The 20,513-nt window shown below is 37.2% G+C and overlaps 8 protein-coding genes and 1 pseudogene across 8 annotated transcripts, besides 1 other annotated feature; 4 read left to right on the top strand and 5 right to left on the bottom strand. All coding sequences in view use genetic code 12, as the record gives it.

The window, feature by feature from the left end:
* Window positions 1-1,117: 1,117 nt before the first annotated feature.
* CORT_0G00780 (Iml2 protein) lies at window positions 1,118-3,646 on the top strand (the record flags this gene model as incomplete). Its single annotated transcript, XM_003870845.1, has 1 exon — window positions 1,118-3,646. One exon carries the CDS (start codon window positions 1,118-1,120, stop codon window positions 3,644-3,646), a length of 2,529 nt encoding a protein of 842 aa, XP_003870894.1.
* A 28-nt stretch (window positions 3,647-3,674) lies between these two features.
* CORT_0G00770 (hypothetical protein) lies at window positions 3,675-4,613 on the bottom strand (the record flags this gene model as incomplete). Its single annotated transcript, XM_003870844.1, has 1 exon — window positions 3,675-4,613. One exon carries the CDS (start codon window positions 4,611-4,613, stop codon window positions 3,675-3,677), a length of 939 nt encoding a protein of 312 aa, XP_003870893.1.
* A 73-nt stretch (window positions 4,614-4,686) lies between these two features.
* Window positions 4,687-5,670, bottom strand: CORT_0G00760 (hypothetical protein; the record flags this gene model as incomplete). The annotated part of the gene is made up of 1 exon (XM_003870843.1): window positions 4,687-5,670. One exon carries the CDS (start codon window positions 5,668-5,670, stop codon window positions 4,687-4,689), a length of 984 nt encoding a protein of 327 aa, XP_003870892.1.
* A 147-nt stretch (window positions 5,671-5,817) lies between these two features.
* Window positions 5,818-7,494, bottom strand: CORT_0G00750 (hypothetical protein; the record flags this gene model as incomplete). The annotated part of the gene is made up of 1 exon (XM_003870842.1): window positions 5,818-7,494. One exon carries the CDS (start codon window positions 7,492-7,494, stop codon window positions 5,818-5,820), a length of 1,677 nt encoding a protein of 558 aa, XP_003870891.1.
* A 745-nt stretch (window positions 7,495-8,239) lies between these two features.
* CORT_0G00740 (Pam16 maltase) lies at window positions 8,240-8,758 on the top strand (the record flags this gene model as incomplete). The annotated part of the gene is made up of 1 exon (XM_003870841.1): window positions 8,240-8,758. One exon carries the CDS (start codon window positions 8,240-8,242, stop codon window positions 8,756-8,758), a length of 519 nt encoding a protein of 172 aa, XP_003870890.1.
* Window positions 8,759-8,893: 135 nt separating this feature from the next.
* CORT_0G00730 (Set3 NAD-dependent histone deacetylase) lies at window positions 8,894-11,377 on the top strand (the record flags this gene model as incomplete). The annotated part of the gene is made up of 1 exon (XM_003870840.1): window positions 8,894-11,377. The coding sequence occupies one exon, from the start codon at window positions 8,894-8,896 to the stop codon at window positions 11,375-11,377; it is 2,484 nt and encodes an 827-aa protein (XP_003870889.1).
* Window positions 11,378-12,781: 1,404 nt separating this feature from the next.
* On the bottom strand, window positions 12,782-13,987 carry CORT_0G00720 (Ftr1 high-affinity iron permease; the record flags this gene model as incomplete). Its single annotated transcript, XM_003870839.1, has 1 exon — window positions 12,782-13,987. The coding sequence occupies one exon, from the start codon at window positions 13,985-13,987 to the stop codon at window positions 12,782-12,784; it is 1,206 nt and encodes a 401-aa protein (XP_003870888.1).
* Window positions 13,988-16,364: 2,377 nt separating this feature from the next.
* CORT_0G00710 lies at window positions 16,365-17,295 on the bottom strand (annotated as a pseudogene).
* Window positions 16,365-17,295: a sequence feature.
* Window positions 17,296-18,702: 1,407 nt separating this feature from the next.
* Window positions 18,703-19,176, top strand: CORT_0G00700 (hypothetical protein; the record flags this gene model as incomplete). Its single annotated transcript, XM_003870838.1, has 1 exon — window positions 18,703-19,176. One exon carries the CDS (start codon window positions 18,703-18,705, stop codon window positions 19,174-19,176), a length of 474 nt encoding a protein of 157 aa, XP_003870887.1.
* Window positions 19,177-20,513: the final 1,337 nt, after the last annotated feature.

The raw sequence follows: 20,513 nt of genomic DNA, 5'->3' as shown, positions 1-20,513 counted from the left end.
TAGCTAATAAATGGTTGAAATAGTCTAGCAAAAATAGCCGTGTAATATTAAATGAAGGATGGAACATTAAGAAGATCAAAATATGTGAAATGCTAATGTATTTGACAATAAAACCATATTGTGCTCGAGTGTGTCAGAACAGTGGGACTTTTTTTTTGATATGCTGGTATTTTGCACCCGAACATTTCTAACACGTCAGGAATTGCCAAACTTTTAAAAACAGAAAGCCGCATCCCTGGGTACTAGGACATACATCGGGACTGTTGTAGACCATCTGTCAATTTCACCACCAGCTCTGAACATTATTCCTTCTCATACCATTGCTCAATTGTTGAACCGCCACTTAACGAGAAATTGCCATGAGATATTACAAGTTAAAGTATGTCCCACCTTGTGATTCCCATTCATCAGTGGATGATCTTACATGATGTTTGATTTGTCCGTTTTCTACAGCTCGTTTAGTGTTGTTCGTGTCAACATAATCACATGCGGGGAGGACCTGCATACAATTGTACGGCGAAATCGTAAGATAGGGGAATGGAGAAATTTCTTTTTTGAGGGCTTTTTTATAACCGGCCAAAACAATTGTCTTCAAGAGGTATTAATGTGAGTGACCTATTTAATGTGAACATAATAGAAGATTTGCAGGCATCATATAGGCTGAACAGTTCCTATGCTTTCCGAATATGATAAATAGCGTCATGACTTCAGTGCGTTCTATTTCGCAAATTACTTGGTGCGTTGAACTGGAAACTTCGGATTTAAATATTCTCAACTCCATGGAAACTACGTTCAACAATTTGATCTTTTTTTCTTACCCGCCGTAGCTTCGCTCCCAGGAAAACAACAGGCATGGCTTAAATTTAAATGTCCCAATCATACCATTCCACAATATAGACGTTTAAGAGGTGGTGCATGGTAACCGTATTGCTTTTTTTTTTTTTCGTTCTGATCTGTGGCCGTGCAAGCTCGCTCGCTCGCTCGCTCCGCCTAATATTTTTTCCTAAAGTGTACGAGATCAATAAATTTTCCACATATCGATCTCATAGGAGGAAGTTCGATATCATTTCATTTTTTTAGATACCACCTTCACAACTTGACATCACCGCATCTAGCCATGTTCAAAGGTTTGAGAAAAAAGGCGTCCATATTGTCATTGTACCCCACAACATCAAACCAGGGTACATCGGATAATGCATCAGCTCTCAACTCGAATAGCAACTATGATAAGATATTGAAGCAGGTGCATGATTTTGAAACTGCATTGAAAGCTATGGACTATCTCCTAGATGACCGTACAAATGAGGGGACAGCCTTGTTGAAAAAAGAGGTACAAGCAGCATCACAGGATGATCTGCCTCGTGCTATTTTCCCGTTGGCTTTAGGAGTTATGGAGTTTATCGAGGCTACTTTAGGATTTGAACCTGAAGTAATGGCCAAAGCGCACAAGACATTATCTGAGGCAGAAAATGCTTCTAGCAACAATTCAAAGTACAACACACGTTACCAATTATCAACATCAACAATATATCCACCTGGAACTGAGTTTCAGGTAACTTTAGCGGAGTCCACCTTATTGAACGCGTTATTGATGCTTTTGAAAGAAAACAATGGTGTTGTCGAAAGTGCAAAAGCCTTGTTCAAGCTACGAAAAGCGTACCAGATCTTGGATTCTGTACATAAAAGAATTCAAGAACTGGAGCCCACTTTTAACAAAAACTTGGCAAAATTGAGAAAGAAAGCTGCTAATGGTGTTGCAAAGGGTAATGGAGTGTTTTTGAACAACAACAACCAGTCGATTAGCACGGTTGATTTGCCTGGATTTGAATCCCTTGGGAGCTCTTCAAGCTCATTACCACAGGATATAAAGTTGATGAAGGATTTAGAGAGAATATTCTTAATGCGAAAGACTAGGATTGAAGGATCAAATTTGGGCAATATTGAATTGCTCAATTTGTTTGAGGATCTGAATAGCTCAGTCACTCTTGCTAAGCAAAGCTATGCTGAGCCATTGGATGTACAGGACAATGGATCAGATGATGAAGAGTTTGAAGATGCTATGGAACATTTGGCTGTGAATGATGCACCTAGCTCATTTGTTGGGTCCGGTGCTCAATCAATTCTCTCCTCCGTGGATACGTCTCCTAGCTCGCAAGGAAATGGGTCAGATACATATCTCCACGTTTCTACAACTGATGAATTTATTCATTCGGGAGTGCAGTTGTGTTTTGGTATTTTGCAAGTTGTTTTGTCATTGATCCCTCCAGCCATCGGTGCAGTTTTGTCCATTGTTGGGTTCAAAGGTAATAGGAATATTGGGCTTCAGTTGTTATGGAGAACAGCGATAACATCGAGAAATGTACATGGTGAATTGGCGTTGTTGTTTTTGTTGGTGTTTTATGATGGACCTGTTCAATTTGTTGATACTGGATTTCGCTTGCCTGAATCTAAAGAGGATCACAACGTTATCTCATTGAGTAACAAGTTGACAGTCCTGGAGGAAGAGTTAGTTAAGATCATGGATAACCCTCCACTTTACACGAGTCAATTGTTGAGATCAGCACGTCAGCATTTTCCTCATAATGCATTGTGGATTTTACAGGAGGGTAGGATGTTGGCAGCACAGGGTGATTTGGTTGGCGCCAGCACTCTTATGCAAAGTTTCACTGATGACCCGAATAATAAGATTCAAATGAAACAGATTGAATCGTTGTTGGTTTTCGATCGTGCTATTATATACATGTACCTGCATGAGTACGATAAGGCAGCCAGGGACTTGATCCACTTAATTGATATAAATTCTTGGTCAAAGGCAGTATATTTATTCATGGCTGCTTCATGCTATCTTGAAAAGTATAGAATGATCAAGATGGGTGTTGTTAAAGGCGATGATATGGAGGCTAAAAAGTATGCTGATTTGTTTTCCAAATACATGAAGCTTTCCTTGAGTTATGTTCCTGGACATGGTCATAATGCCCCAAAGAAAGGTGGATTGGGAGGTAGTGGTAAACAAATGCCATTTGATAAATTCTTGTTGCGTAAGGTCAAGCATATCGAAGCGAGAAAAAAACAGTATCCTGACCTTCAGTTGGCTGATTTGGTTGGTACTTCATTGATTCACGAATTGGTGTATTTCTGGAACGGATATAACAGAATGACTGCGGAGAATTTCCAAATTGCATTGAAGATGTTGGGTTATTCTGGGGCGCCCAATGCCGAGCTTTCAGCAAATACCAGTAACCACTCATTCGCAATGATTAAAGAGACAGAAGACGAAGCAATGATTAGATATTTTCTTCAATCTGTTTGTTTGAGACAATTGGGCCAAGTTAAAGAAGGTTCGCGTATTCTTCAACAATACGTTTTGTCAAAGATTGTCATTTCAGATTCGCCTCAATTCAAATTCCATAAGATGACTTACAGCCCATATTTGTATCCAACGGCATTTTATGAAAACACCATGTTCACTTGGGTAGAAGAGACAGGACCAAATTCACAAGTCGATGTAAAAAAAGCTGTGGCTGATAGTAAGGCGTGGTTAAAGAAGGCAGAAATAGTGGGGGACGGTGATTACGAGTTGAGTAATAGAACCAGTATGCGTATAAAGGCTGCTGGCGATAGACTAGACCAGTTAGCAAGTATGTAAAACTCTATAGACTATTATACATTTGTGACTAGTTAAAGTAAGATTCGACCAATTTGGCTGCAACATTGAATCTGAGTAGGAGTGTAATGAGCCACGCAATAGCCAAAAGAGGCAATATTCCAGCGACAACAATCAATTGTAACACTCTAGCGGGATTGCGATCGTTCAGTTTTACCACGTTTGATGAAATGAATGGCAACGAGTTGAATCCGTAGAATGTGACGACAAAGTAGTACCCGATACTTCCAAAATATAGCGAGTTGCCTAATACCAATGCTATAATCGATTTCTTCATTCTAATTATCGGCAATAAAATAAACTGGACAACATATAATAAACACCAAATGATCAAAAATGAATTGCAATGAATGTCAAAACAAAAGCCCCATTCAATGTAGTTGGCACTGTACTTGTTCAACCCTACTTCTAGATTGAATAACCTATTGGTCGCCAACCATGTCAAGGTTGCAATAACAATCCCCGTGAGATAAAAGTCGACCACCACCATGTACAAGACCAACTTAAAGATGTCCAATATGGTAGGCGAATAGGCCAAACCCCATGCAATTGCACTCAGCGAGAGAAATCCGGTAACTAAAATTAGAAATGAAGGGTCGTCTCTAGTATATGATGTCTTTCCATCGGGTTGTTGTTGCTGTTGTCGATAGTAATAATGCGAACGATACATCTTCTTTGGGTTAATAATTAGATGAAAGATCTCCCATATCGCCGTTTCAAAATCCAATGTGCTTGGTTTGAATAACCTTTTGACCATAGTTTTCACATTTTTGAATTTATTTTTAAACTTGAATGACGTGGAGTTGTGATGAAATGTTGGGCGAGGGATATATAGCGATGATGGCGTTGAAGTAATCGATCCAGCTCGCATGGAGCCATGCTTTGTAGATGGAGCTGATTGAGGGAATAGGTCCTGCGTAGTGTATGGTAAATTAAGTCGTTTCGTCATGGGCTTAGTTAATCCAAGGCTTTTTTTGTTGATTTCGCTTCGTACAGAAAAATTTCAACCTTTTTTAATCGCGCTACACACTAAGTACAGAGTTTGCATCTTCCCAAATTTGACGCAACAAAGGGTCCTTTTCTCCTGGAGTGGCAGGATCTGTTGTATGTTCGCCATTACTGTATCTCTTGATAAACCCCAAGACTCCCATATCATTTTCAATTTGTTTCAGACTAATTTGACGTGATGAAAATCGTAGTCTGATTGTCGTGTATTGTGACGAAATGGTTTCGTTCTGAATTTTCCAATCATAATTCAACTCTGGTAGATCAGTGTGCTCCTTTTGGTAAAGGTCTTTTAGATCAAGTTGTTTTTGCTGTGTTCGATTAAGTTTTGGTTTGTTGGTGTCTGATGATTGGAGTGCAAGTTTACTTATAATCTCTTCAAAACCGGGTTCAATATCTTCACCTTCAACCAGTTCAATTTCATATTGGGTATCGTTTGCCTCTTTTTCTATCCGACCACTGAGATTTTCATCACTACTTGGGGAAATCTTTGTGTAAAACGAAGCTAATCCTTGAGCAAAATTAGTCATTTTCTCATAAAGATTAGTTTTGGGAGGAGTTTGTTGTGGTGTGCTCCTTTCCAATTCTTTGAATGAGTTGTCTGTACTCAAGTTGATGCTGTTTGCAACTGGATGCTTTGTATTATACTGATCATCAAGTATGGTAAATGGACTAATCTCCTTGGACGGGCCTCCATTCGGTGGTAAGTCATATGAGTTCCATCGCTTGAATTCGGGTCTATGAGTATAACATTGTTCCTTTTGCCTCTCATGGGGTGCTTGTGTTAAAGATCTTGTTAGAGAGGATCTATGGTTAACTGCCTGGTGGAGTAGTTCTTGTCGTGAGTGTCGTGACCGTGATTCTCCTTTTAAAGTTTGTAAATGTTGGTCAAACTGTACGTCTCTGCTAGGTGTTCTGCCTCTTTCATACGGAAGTTTGCGTATCAGCTTTACGCTTTGATGCTGATAGTATTGAGACTCCGAGTACCCTGCCATTAGCATGGATTAACAGAGAAATTCAGTTCAATCAACGTTGATTGTTATCAATTTTATTGCAAAGGGTCCTTATCTTCACGTGACCAAATGCCAATTTTTTTCTTATCAACGAATAAGAATTAAATAAATCATTAAAAATTTCCTAAACTAAATTTATATAGGTTCAAGACGAAGTAATTTATCCTTCAAGTTTTCCTCAGCACTCTTGACCAAAGTTTTCCTTCTCAAGTTAACAAACTCTGCAAGGTTGATTATGTCCTTCTTTTTTTCTAAAATTGTCTCCACTTTATCTGGCTTGTCAATGGCAATAATTTTCTCAAATACTTCTGACAAATCTTCAACTGTTTTGTTCAAGAAATCTTGATTTGTTTCAAAGATCTGCGAGAAGTTCAGTTTAGCCAAATAGAATGCAAAACAGTATGTCCACTTCAAAGTTTTTCTTCCATTTTGCAAAGCTCTCATTGCGTCAGGGAGAAACTGTACATCGTTCCAAGAAAGATTATGTTGACCCTTTTTTCTGCATTCCTCCATGTATAGTTTTGTTACATCATCAATCTTTTTCAATGTTTTTTGATCACCTTTCATCGATGATTCGTGGATTGCATACCGTTTGTAAAAATGTAAATATCTTTCTAAAGTAGCCCTACTCTTATTCTTTCGAATTTCATCTTCCTTTGTGTTATCCTTGAACCTATTACAGGAATAGTTGTTTGAGTGGCTGCTCCAATCACCAAAACAAATCCAGCAAAATTCGTGCTTGCATTTTCTGCACGTCATATGGTTACAGCCTCCATTCTTTTCAATGGAGGTGTGGCACTTTGGGCATGAATGAGTGTTTGCATCAATCCAATTGGCAGTTTCAGAATCGTCCTCACATTTTTTAACCCACGCCTTGACCAACCAACAAGGACATGGAAGGTGGTTTTCGTAATTGCACTCAAAGCAAAATTCATGATGCTCGGCACATCCAACAATTGGAACCAAGGACAAGTCAATGGGTCCCGCACTGTTTTTTATAGTTGATGCATCAGCTATTTCGGTAAAACTGGTGCAGTCAGTGGCAGGACACCATTTGAAACTGTTTCTAGTGTCAACCCACTCTCTTGTTGCAGTGATCAACATTGGATTTTCTCGAAGAGGCTTCTCTGCAACGATCAATGTCTTTTCAGCCTCGATAATGGCTATAATATGTGCAACATCTTGAAACGGTATTGTGTATTTACAGCTTGGATCCATGCACGTTATTAAACGGCCATTATTCACTTCGTTCATAAGGTATTGGTAATAGCATTGAATGCAGAACTGATGATTACACGTCAATGAATAAACCTGTGTTAATTCGTAAGTGTCGCAACAGATAAAACACGTGAAATCCTTTACAATTTCAAAAGTATTGTTGGACTTGCACGGTAGACCACATTGTTTCATCAAATTGTCCTTGTCACCAAAATACGCGTCTAAAACCTCATCCAGTTGCCATTTTTTCACGTACAACATAGCCAACAAATCATTCTCCGAACATCCTTCCAAATTGAAACTTTGCAACTTCTTCAACGCGTTGAGAAAATGGGTTTGAATAAAGTTGTCCATACTCCAGGGATGGAAAGCGGTTCCATTGTACCCGACATGCACCGCGTCATCATTGATCTTTGATTGTGGAGTATTCGAGGACTTTTCTGTGTCAAATAGCTCGCCACCATCCGATTCAAACGATATATCAGATGGCTCTTCGTATTCCTCCTCTTCAAAGTCTTCAAAATCAAAATCTTCGTATTCCTCTTCCAGATCGTCTTCCTCTTTGTCACCGGGGTCTCTATCTCTCTTTGTCATGTTGATTCGGTTAGGTTGTAGTGGATAAAAGATTGCTGTTGTGTCAAAAGAATAGGAAATTACAAACAAGGACAGAGAAAAAAAGACTCAACTGGGGTGAAGATAACAAGCGAAAACGAACAATGTTAGTATGAGTCAAGTGTAGGTGCTATAAAAAAAACCCAAATACAAGACTAAAAGTTCGGTTTGTGGGTAAATAGCAGGAGATTTACCCTGCATCCTTGGTTGCACATTGAGAGTGATTACCAAAATGAACGCTAAGGTCCACCTGTTTATAATACCTTATGATTGTCGCAAACCTTACACAACACGACATTGATGCCAAACTATCGGATGTAAGCTCTATATGCAGGAACACATCTCGGTATTTAATGAAGAACTTTTCTGCTTGAAAATTTTTACACACCTCTTCTTCTTCTTTTTTCTTCAACATCAGTAGTGTTAACTAAATGATTAACATATTACATTTATAAGAGAACATAGATTACTGAATTGGAGATAATCTTCAGTTCTGTATTTCTACAAAAGATTATAAACCCAAGCTAGTCAACTACAGCAACGTCTAACAAACGTCCATTGTAGCTGACTCGTTTCATCTCTTTAAATCGATATGAACTTAATGCCCAACTCGATAGTGGTTTTACACAATTGAATTCACTCTTGGACATAGTTCTACATTTCCACAAGATTACTACACCTTGATGTATATCTTTGTAGAGTAAGAATACCTATCGCTTGTTCGTTTATGAAGTGTTTCCTGTTCAATGTACTTGATTACATAATCTCTTACATAATTCACAATACGATGATTTTTTTCATGACAAAAATCTCTCAACAATCTTTTGGTCACAGGTTCGCCCTTAGGTCACTCATCATCCACAACACTTATACCATGGCTCATAGATTGCTAGTAAATGTGATATTCACCGGTGCATCGGTATTTGGTAGAGCATTCACGGAAGCATATAAACAGGCAGCGAAGGCTTCTGCTGCTGGAGCTGCTGCAGGTGGACCAGCCAAAGCTGCTTCTCAAGGGGGTATATCTACCGAGGAAGCAATGAAGATATTAAATTTAGAGAAAAACGAGATGTCGCTAGACAAACTAGAGGAGAAGTACAATTATTTGTTTGATGTCAACTCAAAGGAGAAGGGTAATTCATTCTACCTTCAGAGTAAGGTTTATTATGCGATGGATACGTTAAAGAAGGAGCTAGAGTATTTGGAGAAGTTGAAGGAAAACCAGAACGGAGCGGCGTCTGGTTAATGATGTACATAGTGTAAATAGTGAAGTATTGTAATTTAAACGATATCGTACAAGATACCAAAAACACAAAATTTCATTTTTCTATACGAAGACAATTTTAGTCACCACAATAAATACAACCTTTTTCTACAATCCATGGGCAATCAAGACGAGGAACAACTACTAGAGGATGCATCGACATTGTTGATGTTTGCTAGTGCTGCCGCACACCAACTGTCTCCCAAAGAGTCTGCGGCATCGCCGCCCTTACAGACAACTAGTCAGCTACAGCAAGAGGTGCCGTCGCATATAGTTACCATCTCAACCTCAAGTCAATCACCAAAAGTTCAACAACAGGTTCTGGCCCCGAAAAAGAGCTCTATACTCAGTTTAATGAATGATGATCCCGAACCCGAGCCCAAGACGGAACACGAGCCAACACCATCACGAAAGACTACCTCGCCTCCATCTAATTTACCAAAACAAGGTGTTTTCAAAAGGACACACGAGAGAAGCCGATCAACTCCTGATGCACAAAAGCTCATGACTCTGGCATATGAACGTGGCATAGATTTGAGAAAGGGGGAGAGGGATGGGAATAATGCCGTCATTGCTGCAGCTGCATTAACGGCTGCGGCTGATATTCCATTCCCCTTGAAGCAAGCCAGGCATCCAAATATTCCTCCATTGGAAACATATCAGGTGGAACAGGACTCTGGGATTATTGGATGTATTTGTGGTATTGAAGATGACGATGGCTTTACAATACAATGTGATATATGTTATAGGTGGCAACACTGTGTATGCATGGGATACGATAATGGAGAAGAGGTACCTGAAGATGAATACAAGTGTTATTTCTGTGACCAGCAAAAGTGGGACAAATTTGATCCAGCAATAGCCAGAGAGAAGACGTTGGCCAGATTGAAAGCCGAGCTGTTGGAGCAAGAAGCGAAGGAAAAAGCAGCGGTAGAGGAAAAACTTGCAAAGGAAGTAAAGGTGGAAAATAATAAGAGAAAGCAGCTGAGTTCAGATAAAGGTGAAAAAAAGAGAAAATCGGAAGAAAAAGTTGTTGTGAAGGAGGAAGAACCTAAGGAGGTGAACGACGACTTGCCAAATAAGAATAATGAACTATTAGAAGAAGGCGTGGTTGCCGAACCGTATCAATCTGTGTACTACCATCTACGAGAAAACGATTACAAAAGAGAGGGGGTAAAAACATTTCTCACTAATTGTGGCACTGAGTTTTACAAAGAGTATGTCAGTTTATCAAAAGAAATACAAGATAGGTTGGATATTGAGGTGATGCCAGAGAGTCAATTCAAAGCTCTTAAGATGAGCAGGTTGACACGACCCAAGTTGGCTAAATACTTTCAAGACAACAATAGGTTGGAGAAAAAAAAGAATTTCAACAAGACCAAGATCGAAGTCAAGCCTTATACAGACAACCTGAAGCAAAAGTTTAATGGTATTTCAAAGCTTTCCTTGTTTATAAGTACCACCGATGAGTCACTTGTGATACCTGAGGGCACACCAATAATCGAATACTTAGGAGAGATTGATTTCTTCCAAGATTACTGCAATGACAAGATCAATCAGTATCCGCTTTGGGGAACCACTAAACCAAAAGTGTTGAAAACAGGGGTTTTATCAAAAGGGCTCCAACCAGTCGAACTCGTCATTGACTCAAGGTTTGTTGGCGATGAAAGCCGCTTTATAAGAAAGTCTTGCTTGTCGTCGTCAAATTGTAAGATACATCCTATTTATCTTACAGATACAAAAAAGTTCAAGTTTCTCGTGGTGACATCAAAACCAGTAGTATTGAAAGGGGAAAATTCTGACGAGGAATTGCGATTACCTTGGGAATGGGATCCAAATCATCCAATTTTGAAACTTTATGAAAATAACAGCACAGAAAAGTTTGAAAACTTGACAAATGACGCAAAGTCATCCTTGATTGCTTACGTTGATAACATTTTACAGTTTGTTGAATGTGGGTGTTCCACAAACTCCAACTACAACAATTGTGCCATATTCAAGATTAAAAAAGCTACAAGCTACTTGATGAGGTCAACAAGAAAAGCTGCCATTTTGAATACTTCCGGTGCTAAAACTAAAGAGGAACTAGTTTTGCCACGTCCAAATCGACAGTTTGTTAGCTGGGATGAACGGATGATTGAACGCGATAGACAATTGCAGGAGAAGCTTCTAAGGAAAGTTGATCAGGCGATCAAAGTAGAAACAAATGAAGCTCCCAAAGTTAAGCCTAAAGTCTTGTTCAAGGTACCATACAAGCAGGAATTGTTATTGCGTGCCCGTCAACAAGGAAGGTCTACGGTGCAAAAGACTGACGAGTTAGAAGTAGAGGATGAGGAGATCACCGATGGAGGTGTGGATGAACTTGCCATTCCAATTGTTCCAGAACTTATAACCAGCATTGAACTACAGGTCTGCCAAGAGTTAAACTTGAATGACGATTCCAGCGTGAAGACAAAGAAAGGGGGCGATGTGGAGCCATTAAGTCGAAAGCAGCTGCAGGTGCAAATTAGTACATCGCAAGAACGTAGTAAATCAACGACAGAAGAGACAAAACCAACAAAGAAGTTGTCACTTGCTGAGTATATAAAGACAAAGACATAGTTGTGTATAATTGTTTAATAGACCTTTAATATTTGTAATTTGCTTTGTGGTTAACTTGACAATAGCATATACATTTAAAATAAAAATGAGTGGTGAGGGGTAGTCACACAAAACAACTACTCCCACCATAACTTAGTCTTGAACATAAAGTTTTTGAGGCGTCTCTGTCTTATCAATATACAGCGATGTAAGAACAGAAGATTAGTATTTATTATAGCTTAAGGTTAAGCTGTAACACAGCTGCTATTTGTAATTGCTTAAAGTTCTAATAATCTATATATCAACATAATCCACAAAAATGTAGAGGATTGAATGCTGATTGCTAATTCAAAGGAAATAACCATTTTTGAAGTGAATGAATTGTACTTCCATTTGGAATAGCTTTGACTCTAGTTGAGCTGTATTGATTGAGAATACTACTCATGGTCGGATCAATATATTATTCACTAGACCGTTTTTTACGTTTTCTCTCGAGATTTGATAGCGCAGATGACCTCAAAAATCGATTTATTGGGCGACTCCGAGAAGGGAATACTAGTTTGTGCGTGATCAGTCTGCTTTATGGACTTTTGATGTTGTTAGATATTTCGTATTGTTTGTAAAACCAATGTATGTAGAATTTCCTTTTATCTCCCTCACATCATTAGCACGGGTTTAGTCTGTATTACTGTCTTCAAGATAAAGCGCTTATTATGAAATCATCGTTTTAGGTAATATACGTTGTTAATATCTTGTTTATGCTTGTGATGTCATTGTAAAAGTATACTCTTTAAGTATAACTATTTTACCTTCGTAAAATGTGTCTCCCATATGACAAGGTGACAGACGTGTGAGCAAATTGATACAAATCAGTAGGGTTTGATATTCTTTACTTTGGGGAGTAAGAGTGGAGGTGTGCTCAGTCACACGAATTTTTTAACCAAATTCTCATGCATCAATAACATCAACAACAACTACAACGAATTCTCTTTTTCTTTAAATACCCGTGTGCTATATTAGTAATTAAAAAAAGCTCTATACAAAATTAATTAAAATCAAAAAATTTCAACAACAATCAACGTTGATGAGATGCCCCAAAATATTTCCCCAAAAAACAAATAAAAACAAGCAATAAGAATATACAAAAAAGGATGTCTGAATGTAGATGGAACAAAAGGTGATGTTTTTGGTAAAATGAATAAATGGCCCCCCTATTATTCATATTGAATTGTCCTTCTGCATTACCGAAATGAAAATGATAAAATGAGTGAATCGTTATTAACAAGTCATGAATAGATGTAGAGTGAAGATCGCTTTTTGATCAATGGAATAAAAGTTGAGATTGATCGTATGTGTGTGTGTGTGTGTGCGATTTAACAATCTCAAACCTTCCTCTCCAGAATCATCAAGTAATATCTTTTCCCTTTACTTTGCTTCAGTAGCTTGTACCAATTTTTCCGATTCAACATCATCTGAAGCATCAATAGCAACATTTCCATTACGGTTTTGATTAGCAGCAGAATTTTCAAATCCTTGTAATTTAACTTTAGCAAATAATTCTTCTTTTTCTTTATTACTCAATTCATGTTTCTTTTTACCCTTAATGTAATACATTGGATTCAATTTAACCAAAGTCAAGTTCTTGGTGAATGGTAAATGTCCATATTTTTCTTCATAAAGCATCAACATCAAGACAGCAATAACGGCAATCCAATAAACATTGTATCCGATAACTGAACCATAAGTGGCAGAGTTTTGCCATCCCAAAAGGGCATTAAACACATCCCAACCATTATCAGTTTCTGGGTTACAACAGTTGACATGCCAGACAGATTTAGCAACGTCATAAGTACCTGGACCGGAACCATTTTCAGAAGCATCACCACCAGTAGCTTGGTTGTATTTGTAAGTTTCGAAATACCAGATACCTCTTGAGAACAACCCGGCGGCAATCAAGTACAAGATACCAGTTGAAATAATCAAAAAGATTTGCATAGATAAATTGGATCCAAAGTAATACAACAATGTTCCCACAGCAATACCAGCAATTAATCCAACGATAACTGGGATAGGGAAACTTGTAGCTGGTTTATCCAAACCAACACCACCAACGAAAACAACAGCTTCTAAACCTTCTCTTAAACAAGTAATAAAAGGCAAGATAAACAATGCATAACGTTGAATAAAATTAGTCAATCTCAATCTTTCCAACAAACCAGGCTTTTTACCATTTTCAGCCTTTGGTTGTTTAACTAAAGCTTGAGCCAATTTAACTCTCCATTTCTCCTTCATCTTGTTAATTCTCAACATTGGAATACCCATTAAAGAAATCAAAACCGTGGCAATAATACAAAAAATACCTTCCCATAAATCTTCAGATTTAGACCAAATATCATTTCCTAAACCATAGAAAGCACCAATGAAAGCACAACCAATAATCAAACAAATGATAACTCCTAGAATTGCTCCCAACCAAATTTGTCGCCGCAACTTCTTGTATACTTTTGGATCATCGGTTGATTTACCTAAACCTTGCTTCAAAAAGGCAAGAAGGACCGACACAACAATGACAGCTTCTAATGTTTCTCTAAACACGATAAAGAAGATTTGGACGTTGAATACGTTAACCATTATGGATAATTTGGTCCTTGTTTTCTAATTATCTGTGGTGTAGCGGTTGCAAAATAATTCCTTGAGATTAAAGCCTCGTCTCTCTCTCTCCTGACAAGAAAAAAAAATTATTTAGTGTGTGAGTGTCTGTAGTATAAAATTTCTTGGGTGGTCTTTAACTAACTAATTTTTCTTAGTAATAGTAGTAATTTGCAGCCAAGTTTGAATATGAACAGTGAAATGTATGTGGGAGAGTAGTAGTTGTTAGAGACCTAATCAATAGGTATCTTTTGGTAAGTGGTATAATGAGTTAGAAAAAGGAAAAACTGTTGAGCAAATTTAATTTATCTTCATCTGGGAAAATAAAAGATTACTTATATATATATGTTTTTATATACAATGGAAGTCTTCGTCTACAATGGGGATGCTAGGCGCATTATGTTTTTAAAACAATTTACAATTGGTTGAACGGTTATGAAATAGTTGGATATGTGTCAAAAAATACACAATTGAAAAATCATCTCACTTTTTCATTTTGTATTGCTTATGAAAAAGCTTATTGTTTGAATTGATCAATTTCGTAATAACAATTTATGATTGGATAGAACCGGGATAACGTTGAGATTAATTGTGGATTTAATATGATTTGCATATGTATTGTACCATCAAAACAATAAAAGCTTCAAGTGTTCGTATGCGGATATGCATAAAAGAGTCTATTTTCCATTTATTATCAATTCAATCAACAATCAACATATGCAGAAAAATGAGACTAAATAAAAACAACAATACCAATGCAACAGGTGTTAAACAGAAAAATCTTAAAAGGACTCAAAAATGGTTCCATTGTTTTTAATTCATGCATAGTAATATACACACAAATTTTCATAGAGTTGTTAGAGTGAAAGGGATGCTGTTACTAGAGCTTTAGAGAGTGTGTATTGAGAAGAGTTCGTGTCGTGCATGTATGAGGGTATACGGCGTAACGACGTAATGTTAGACAGTCTCGTCTATTGAGTAATTGCCACTCAGGGGGAAAGAAAAGAAAAGACCCCAAATTAAAGTCATATCCTTATGCTATGTATTGAATTTAGGAAACGTTTTCCACTGGCAAAATTTATTTAGTGCAGGAGGAGAACGGCTATTGTAAATCGGTTTTTTTTATTTTCTTTCATCAACTTAGTTGTGATTGGATAACTTCAGACATAGTAATAATATTTACTAGACGACATTATTGGTTCCTGATGGAAAAGATAAAAATTAGTTGAAATGCAGTATGTGTAGTAGTTCTAAAGCTAAGAAAAATCTACAAAATTTAGAAGCTGTCAAAAGACAATAAGTTACACATACACAGATCACATTAGAAAGATTGCAAAGCCATTGGTTGACTATTGACTATCCTGTGAAATCCCTTTGCCCAACAAAAACCATATACACAATACAATATCACAAACACACAAGTAACTGCTTCTGCATACTTTTTATGTTTGTTGTACACTAATTTTCAAATGGGCTGTTTAGTTTGTGTAACTATTAGGCTGACATTGTTAGCTGTATGTACCTCGGGTAAAAGCTTTAATTTAACTTTTCTTTTACCATCCCGCCTCTGAATTTCTTCAGTTTTATTGTTTTTCATTCTCCCCAATTCTTTGTTGGTTGGTGGTTAGTATCGTATTAAGTAGGCTTAGAAGACCCTAACTTTAAACAGAACAACGAAAATCCCCCTTAAACAAATAAAAGGTACTATCAAATAATAAAGTGGTATTGGAAAATAACCGCCGTCTCAATCAAAATGCACCTTCTGTTTGAATTTTCTGTAATTCTGTGTTGTATAACTGAATACCTGATAAAAACTTTTCTTGGCAAGTTGCAATTTAAAAAAATATAAAACACTAATTTCCGTATTTCGGTTTCGAACCAGAAATTTCTTGGCAAAGAATTTATCTGTTTAATTTCTCTTTTGATTTCTCGATATATTTCTTGGCGAGGAAGTACAGAATTTTGATTTTTTATTCGTGGTAGCGCGGTCTAGTTGTTCATATTAATACGACATAAATTTTCATACCAGAGGCATAAACTTTCCTACCACACAATACGACATAATTTTGTTTCTATGTGGTTTTACTCTGGGTCGGAAATAAAAATCATAATACAATGGTTTTAATTAAACAAGTGCGATATTCATCCTGAAAATACTGTATAGCAGAACAATTTATCTCTTTTTACTACTCTAGACTTGCATTACACTTGTAGCAAATGTAAACATTAAGCAAGATAAATCAACGAGTGCATTCATTTCTTTTAAATTCAAAGTCTTCAATATAATATGCTATGTTATTATTGTATACTAACTGTTACTTCTATACTCTGGTCTAACCTACGTTGATCATCAGTACTTGACACATTTCTGGTTCACATTGCATTTTGCGTTATTAAACCCGACACTGCAACCAGCGTGATATGAATTTTTTATTGGTACATTAGATCTGTAATACTGGCTCCAGGGTAATACCTGCGTACATCCCGGACTGAATATTCTGTCACGTTTCTGCATATCAGCCCAGTAGACTTGTTGTTGATACCATTTCTGTGCAGGTCTACTTCCACTATTCCAATTGCCTGTGAAAGCAGAATTTTTAGTGCTCAACCTGGTCAATGTGTATGAAGCAGAAGCTTGTATTTGTGCTAAAGTCACGCTTCCTGTCACTGACCACCCATAAGTGAATGAATATCCCAAACTATAGCTGCAGCTGCTAGGTCCTTTATCACAGTAGTAGCAACATAACACAGGATACCAAGGTGACCACCAAGTACCAGATTGGGCTATCTGCCACTCTCTCACTGTAGATATCCGTGACCCCATAATTTGACACCTTTTCTCAATCTTTGAGCTATTGCTATTAATTTGCTCAACTTGAGCCTGATCTGTATCGACTACTTCATAGTATTTCCCGTCACACATGTCGATTATTGCAATGATGTTCTCTTCTGCCAATCTCAGTAATAAGTAATCATCAACAGCACCCGGCTGCGTCACGTTGTAGACGTTTCCACCTACATCAGGCAAGTCCACCCATCTGAAGACCAACTTGATCCACATCACTGATAGCACACACTCCCTGAATCATTGTAATTACTATTAATACGATCAAGACTTTAAGGTTAATTGCGCTGTTTTTTCCACTGTATGCGCCGTTTGACTGCGTGTACCTGTACCTCTCCTGCTCCTTACCACAAATATATATATGCTCAATGATTGTTTCATTATACTGTGACACAGTAAAGTTAGTTGGCCCACACTCAAATGTGTGCTCTGGTATGTCTGTCATAATATATAAGGTTTCTAAATATGCTTATTCAGTGTGTGATTCTAGTGCCCTTTCTCCTTCTATACCAGCTTCAGGAAATACATTACTATTTATAGTCCGAGTAACACTGCACCATTAACCGCCACTTTTGAGTCACCTAGTATTTTCCTTTGCCCAAATGCAGTAAATTACCATGAAAATTTTTCACTATTTTGTACCTTGCAAGTCGTTGCTGTTGACATTGCTCGTATGAAAGTCAATTATGCAGACATTTTGTGGAATACCAAGATACGGGCATCCGACATCAAAGATGCATTAAAACAAGGAACCATCCAATCATGTCTATATGTCAAAACTCTCTTATTTTGTTCAAACCATAAAACAGCCTTCAAAGCGTATTTGTTTATTTTGTGTGGCACCTGGAAAATGGCATCCAAACTTTTCGCCATTCAAAACCATGTCACAATGCAGTAGTTACACAAAACTGTTATGTTGTGAATCTTGCCATAGTGAAAGATTCTTTGCAACTTGATAGGTAGTGTGGAAATCTCTAAACCCAGAATTCATGCAAAGTCGTGGCAAATATCTGTTTTGTAACCACAAATCATGAATATTTGTGCCGTACAACAATTCCTCTTACTGTAAATTATAGTACTTGCGGCATATCCTTTGACAGAGCGATAATAAACAGCAGAAAGAGGAAAATCCAAGAAAAAAGTCTCGCTAAAGTTTATATTGTAAGGCGGGAAATGCCCTCTCTACGTATTTTTTAGACCAGGCCATGCCCTCAGTAGGTATGTTGTTTGTATTGGTTTCCATTGTAAACTGAAAACTTAAATTTGTATATATATATATCAATCTACACCGCATGATGTATAAGCGTATTTATTAATTCTATATGGTTTTCGTTTGAATATCCTTTCAGTCAAATGTCAAGTGCGATTAATAGAAAAATATTTATTATTAGACTTTGCCTTTGGAATGCATTTCAATTATTTACTCATCTAAAACTTCTATTTTCTACATTGAGTTTTATAGAATTGTCTCGTAAAACTTTGATTTCGGCACGATAAGAAGTATGCACATCGGCTTTCTATTAAGTGTATAAAAGCACCAGGGTACAATGTTTTTAATTTTTATTCATAGTAGTGCGACATAATTATTCACACTACAAAGACATAATTATTCGTACCAATTTAGTAGTTAGAGTCTCTTTGTTGTAGATTTAACAATAACTTGTACGTGATCATACGATGTTGAAATAGAGGTTTTAACAAGAAAGAAAGAGATGTGCTGGAAGCACTGGAAAGCGGAACTTAAAAGGAAGTGAAATCGCCTAAATATGCATAGCATAATCTATCTTTTAATAGTAACTTACTTTACTCTGCAATCAATAACTACAACAGGATATCTGAGAAAAACCCAAATATGAGAGACTTGTTAAGAACTTGGGCTACAGTATTTACGGTGGTGTTTTTTCAAGCTTTTGTAAAAGCAGAACAATACTTGACCTACACAAGGTTAAATAACGACAAAGACACGTTAATGATAGGTATCCCCGAGTATGTTGAAATGGGAGACACTAATAACTTGACATTCCAAGCAAACATGTCAATGAGTATAAGTAATGAGATCATCATTAATTTGGATGGTATAGAAGATCTATATTATGAAAGGAATCCTACAATCATGAGAGAGGATATACTGGAAACGAATTTGACAAATTTCTTTATTAATGTGGTAGCCCCATTATTAGGTGTTAGTCATTTAGTGACTAACGATACTGAGGCAGTTCTAAAGAGACAATGGTTCTGTTCGCATGGGAAACTTTATTGTAGTGCCATATATGTGATAAATTGGTTTACTAAGACTTACTTTAACACTATAGGGTGGGGTCGCTAACTTTACAATCAGTCCAAAATGCATACACGGAGGTTATCAATATGTCTACTTTGGGTGATAACATTGCCACTATGGTGGGTTCTATAGCGAGCAGGCTCAAGAATGGTGAGTCAAAGAAAACATGTTTGGGTGTTTCTTACAAATTGTCGTTACTTAACGGTTTGCGGATGCAAACTTATATAATCGACGCGCCTCCATATACGACAGGTAATAAGGCGGTGTTATCTCGCATATTACAACGACGCTTACCTGATATCGCTAAGGAAAATTAGACAGAATGGTACTTTGCTTTAAATAACGGTGGAGCATGGCATGGAGACGTCAGGTTAGCTTTATTGGATGATGCGGAAAAGTGCTCAGTGAATACTTGGGCTATTCCATGCCAGGAAACAAAATAGAGAGCTAAAATGATACACTCATCTTTTTACATGTACTATGATATAACATCCATTGTCGCAAAGAAGTATTATCGCGAGAATAAGAAATGTGAAATTAAGTGTTAATTTTTGAACATATTTCAGGGAGAAAAGTAAAATAGGCAATGAACTTCAAGCCGTAATTACACTCTGACAAATATGTAGAGCCGCTTGGTATTTGCTTCTCTTTGGAGCCACATTGGATGGATTTGGGAAGTGAACTAGTCCCATTGGAGGCGTGCTTCAATAACAATGACTACAATGAAGCGTTCCATCCAAATGAAATTGAAGTTAATAATGTGCAATCCGACATGGAATGTAGATATGAGCTTTGAACAAGAACAAAGTTGTAAACGTGAAAGGGGTCCATACAGATACTACTTTGAGGTATAGAAGCAAATATTCTGGCAATTAGTTGTTGAACAGGGGTACTCTGCGTATAAGGCTGCCCAAGCAAATGATATCAGCTTACAAAACAGCTTATACTTGGAAAAGAAAGTGGAATCGCCAAGGGTAAGAGAAGTGGCAACACAAATTTTCTTAGAAAGTTATCAAGGCTTCTGTAGGCATGTCAATGACCATATAAAGTATTATTTAGAGCTGAGATTTTTATAAAGCTCCCAATTCCAAAACCAATGAATCCGAATGAGACTACTTTTAACTTGAACAAATATCTCTGGCTGCAGAGCCTTCGAGAAATTACAATAAAAAAGACTAAAATGCAAAAGACTTCATACAGAAATGGCTATTTGTTATATAAAGCGCCCTCAAGCTTGCTACCTCAATTCGATGAGCATCATGATTATCAATAAAAATAAAGATACGGAAGTCATTTTGGTTAGTTGTGTATTTTGAATAATATTTCGCTTTGGCGTGAAAATTAAAAGCGGTGTTGGTGTGAATAATTGAGTCGCACTACTA

The sequence above is a fragment of the Candida orthopsilosis genome (assembly GCF_000315875.1).
Source record: "Candida orthopsilosis Co 90-125, chromosome 7 draft sequence".
In the NCBI taxonomy this organism is placed as follows: Eukaryota; Fungi; Ascomycota; class Pichiomycetes; order Serinales; family Debaryomycetaceae; genus Lodderomyces; species Lodderomyces orthopsilosis.
The sequence above is the reverse complement of the archived record's forward strand: the minus strand, read 5'-3'. Positions and strand labels throughout refer to the sequence as shown.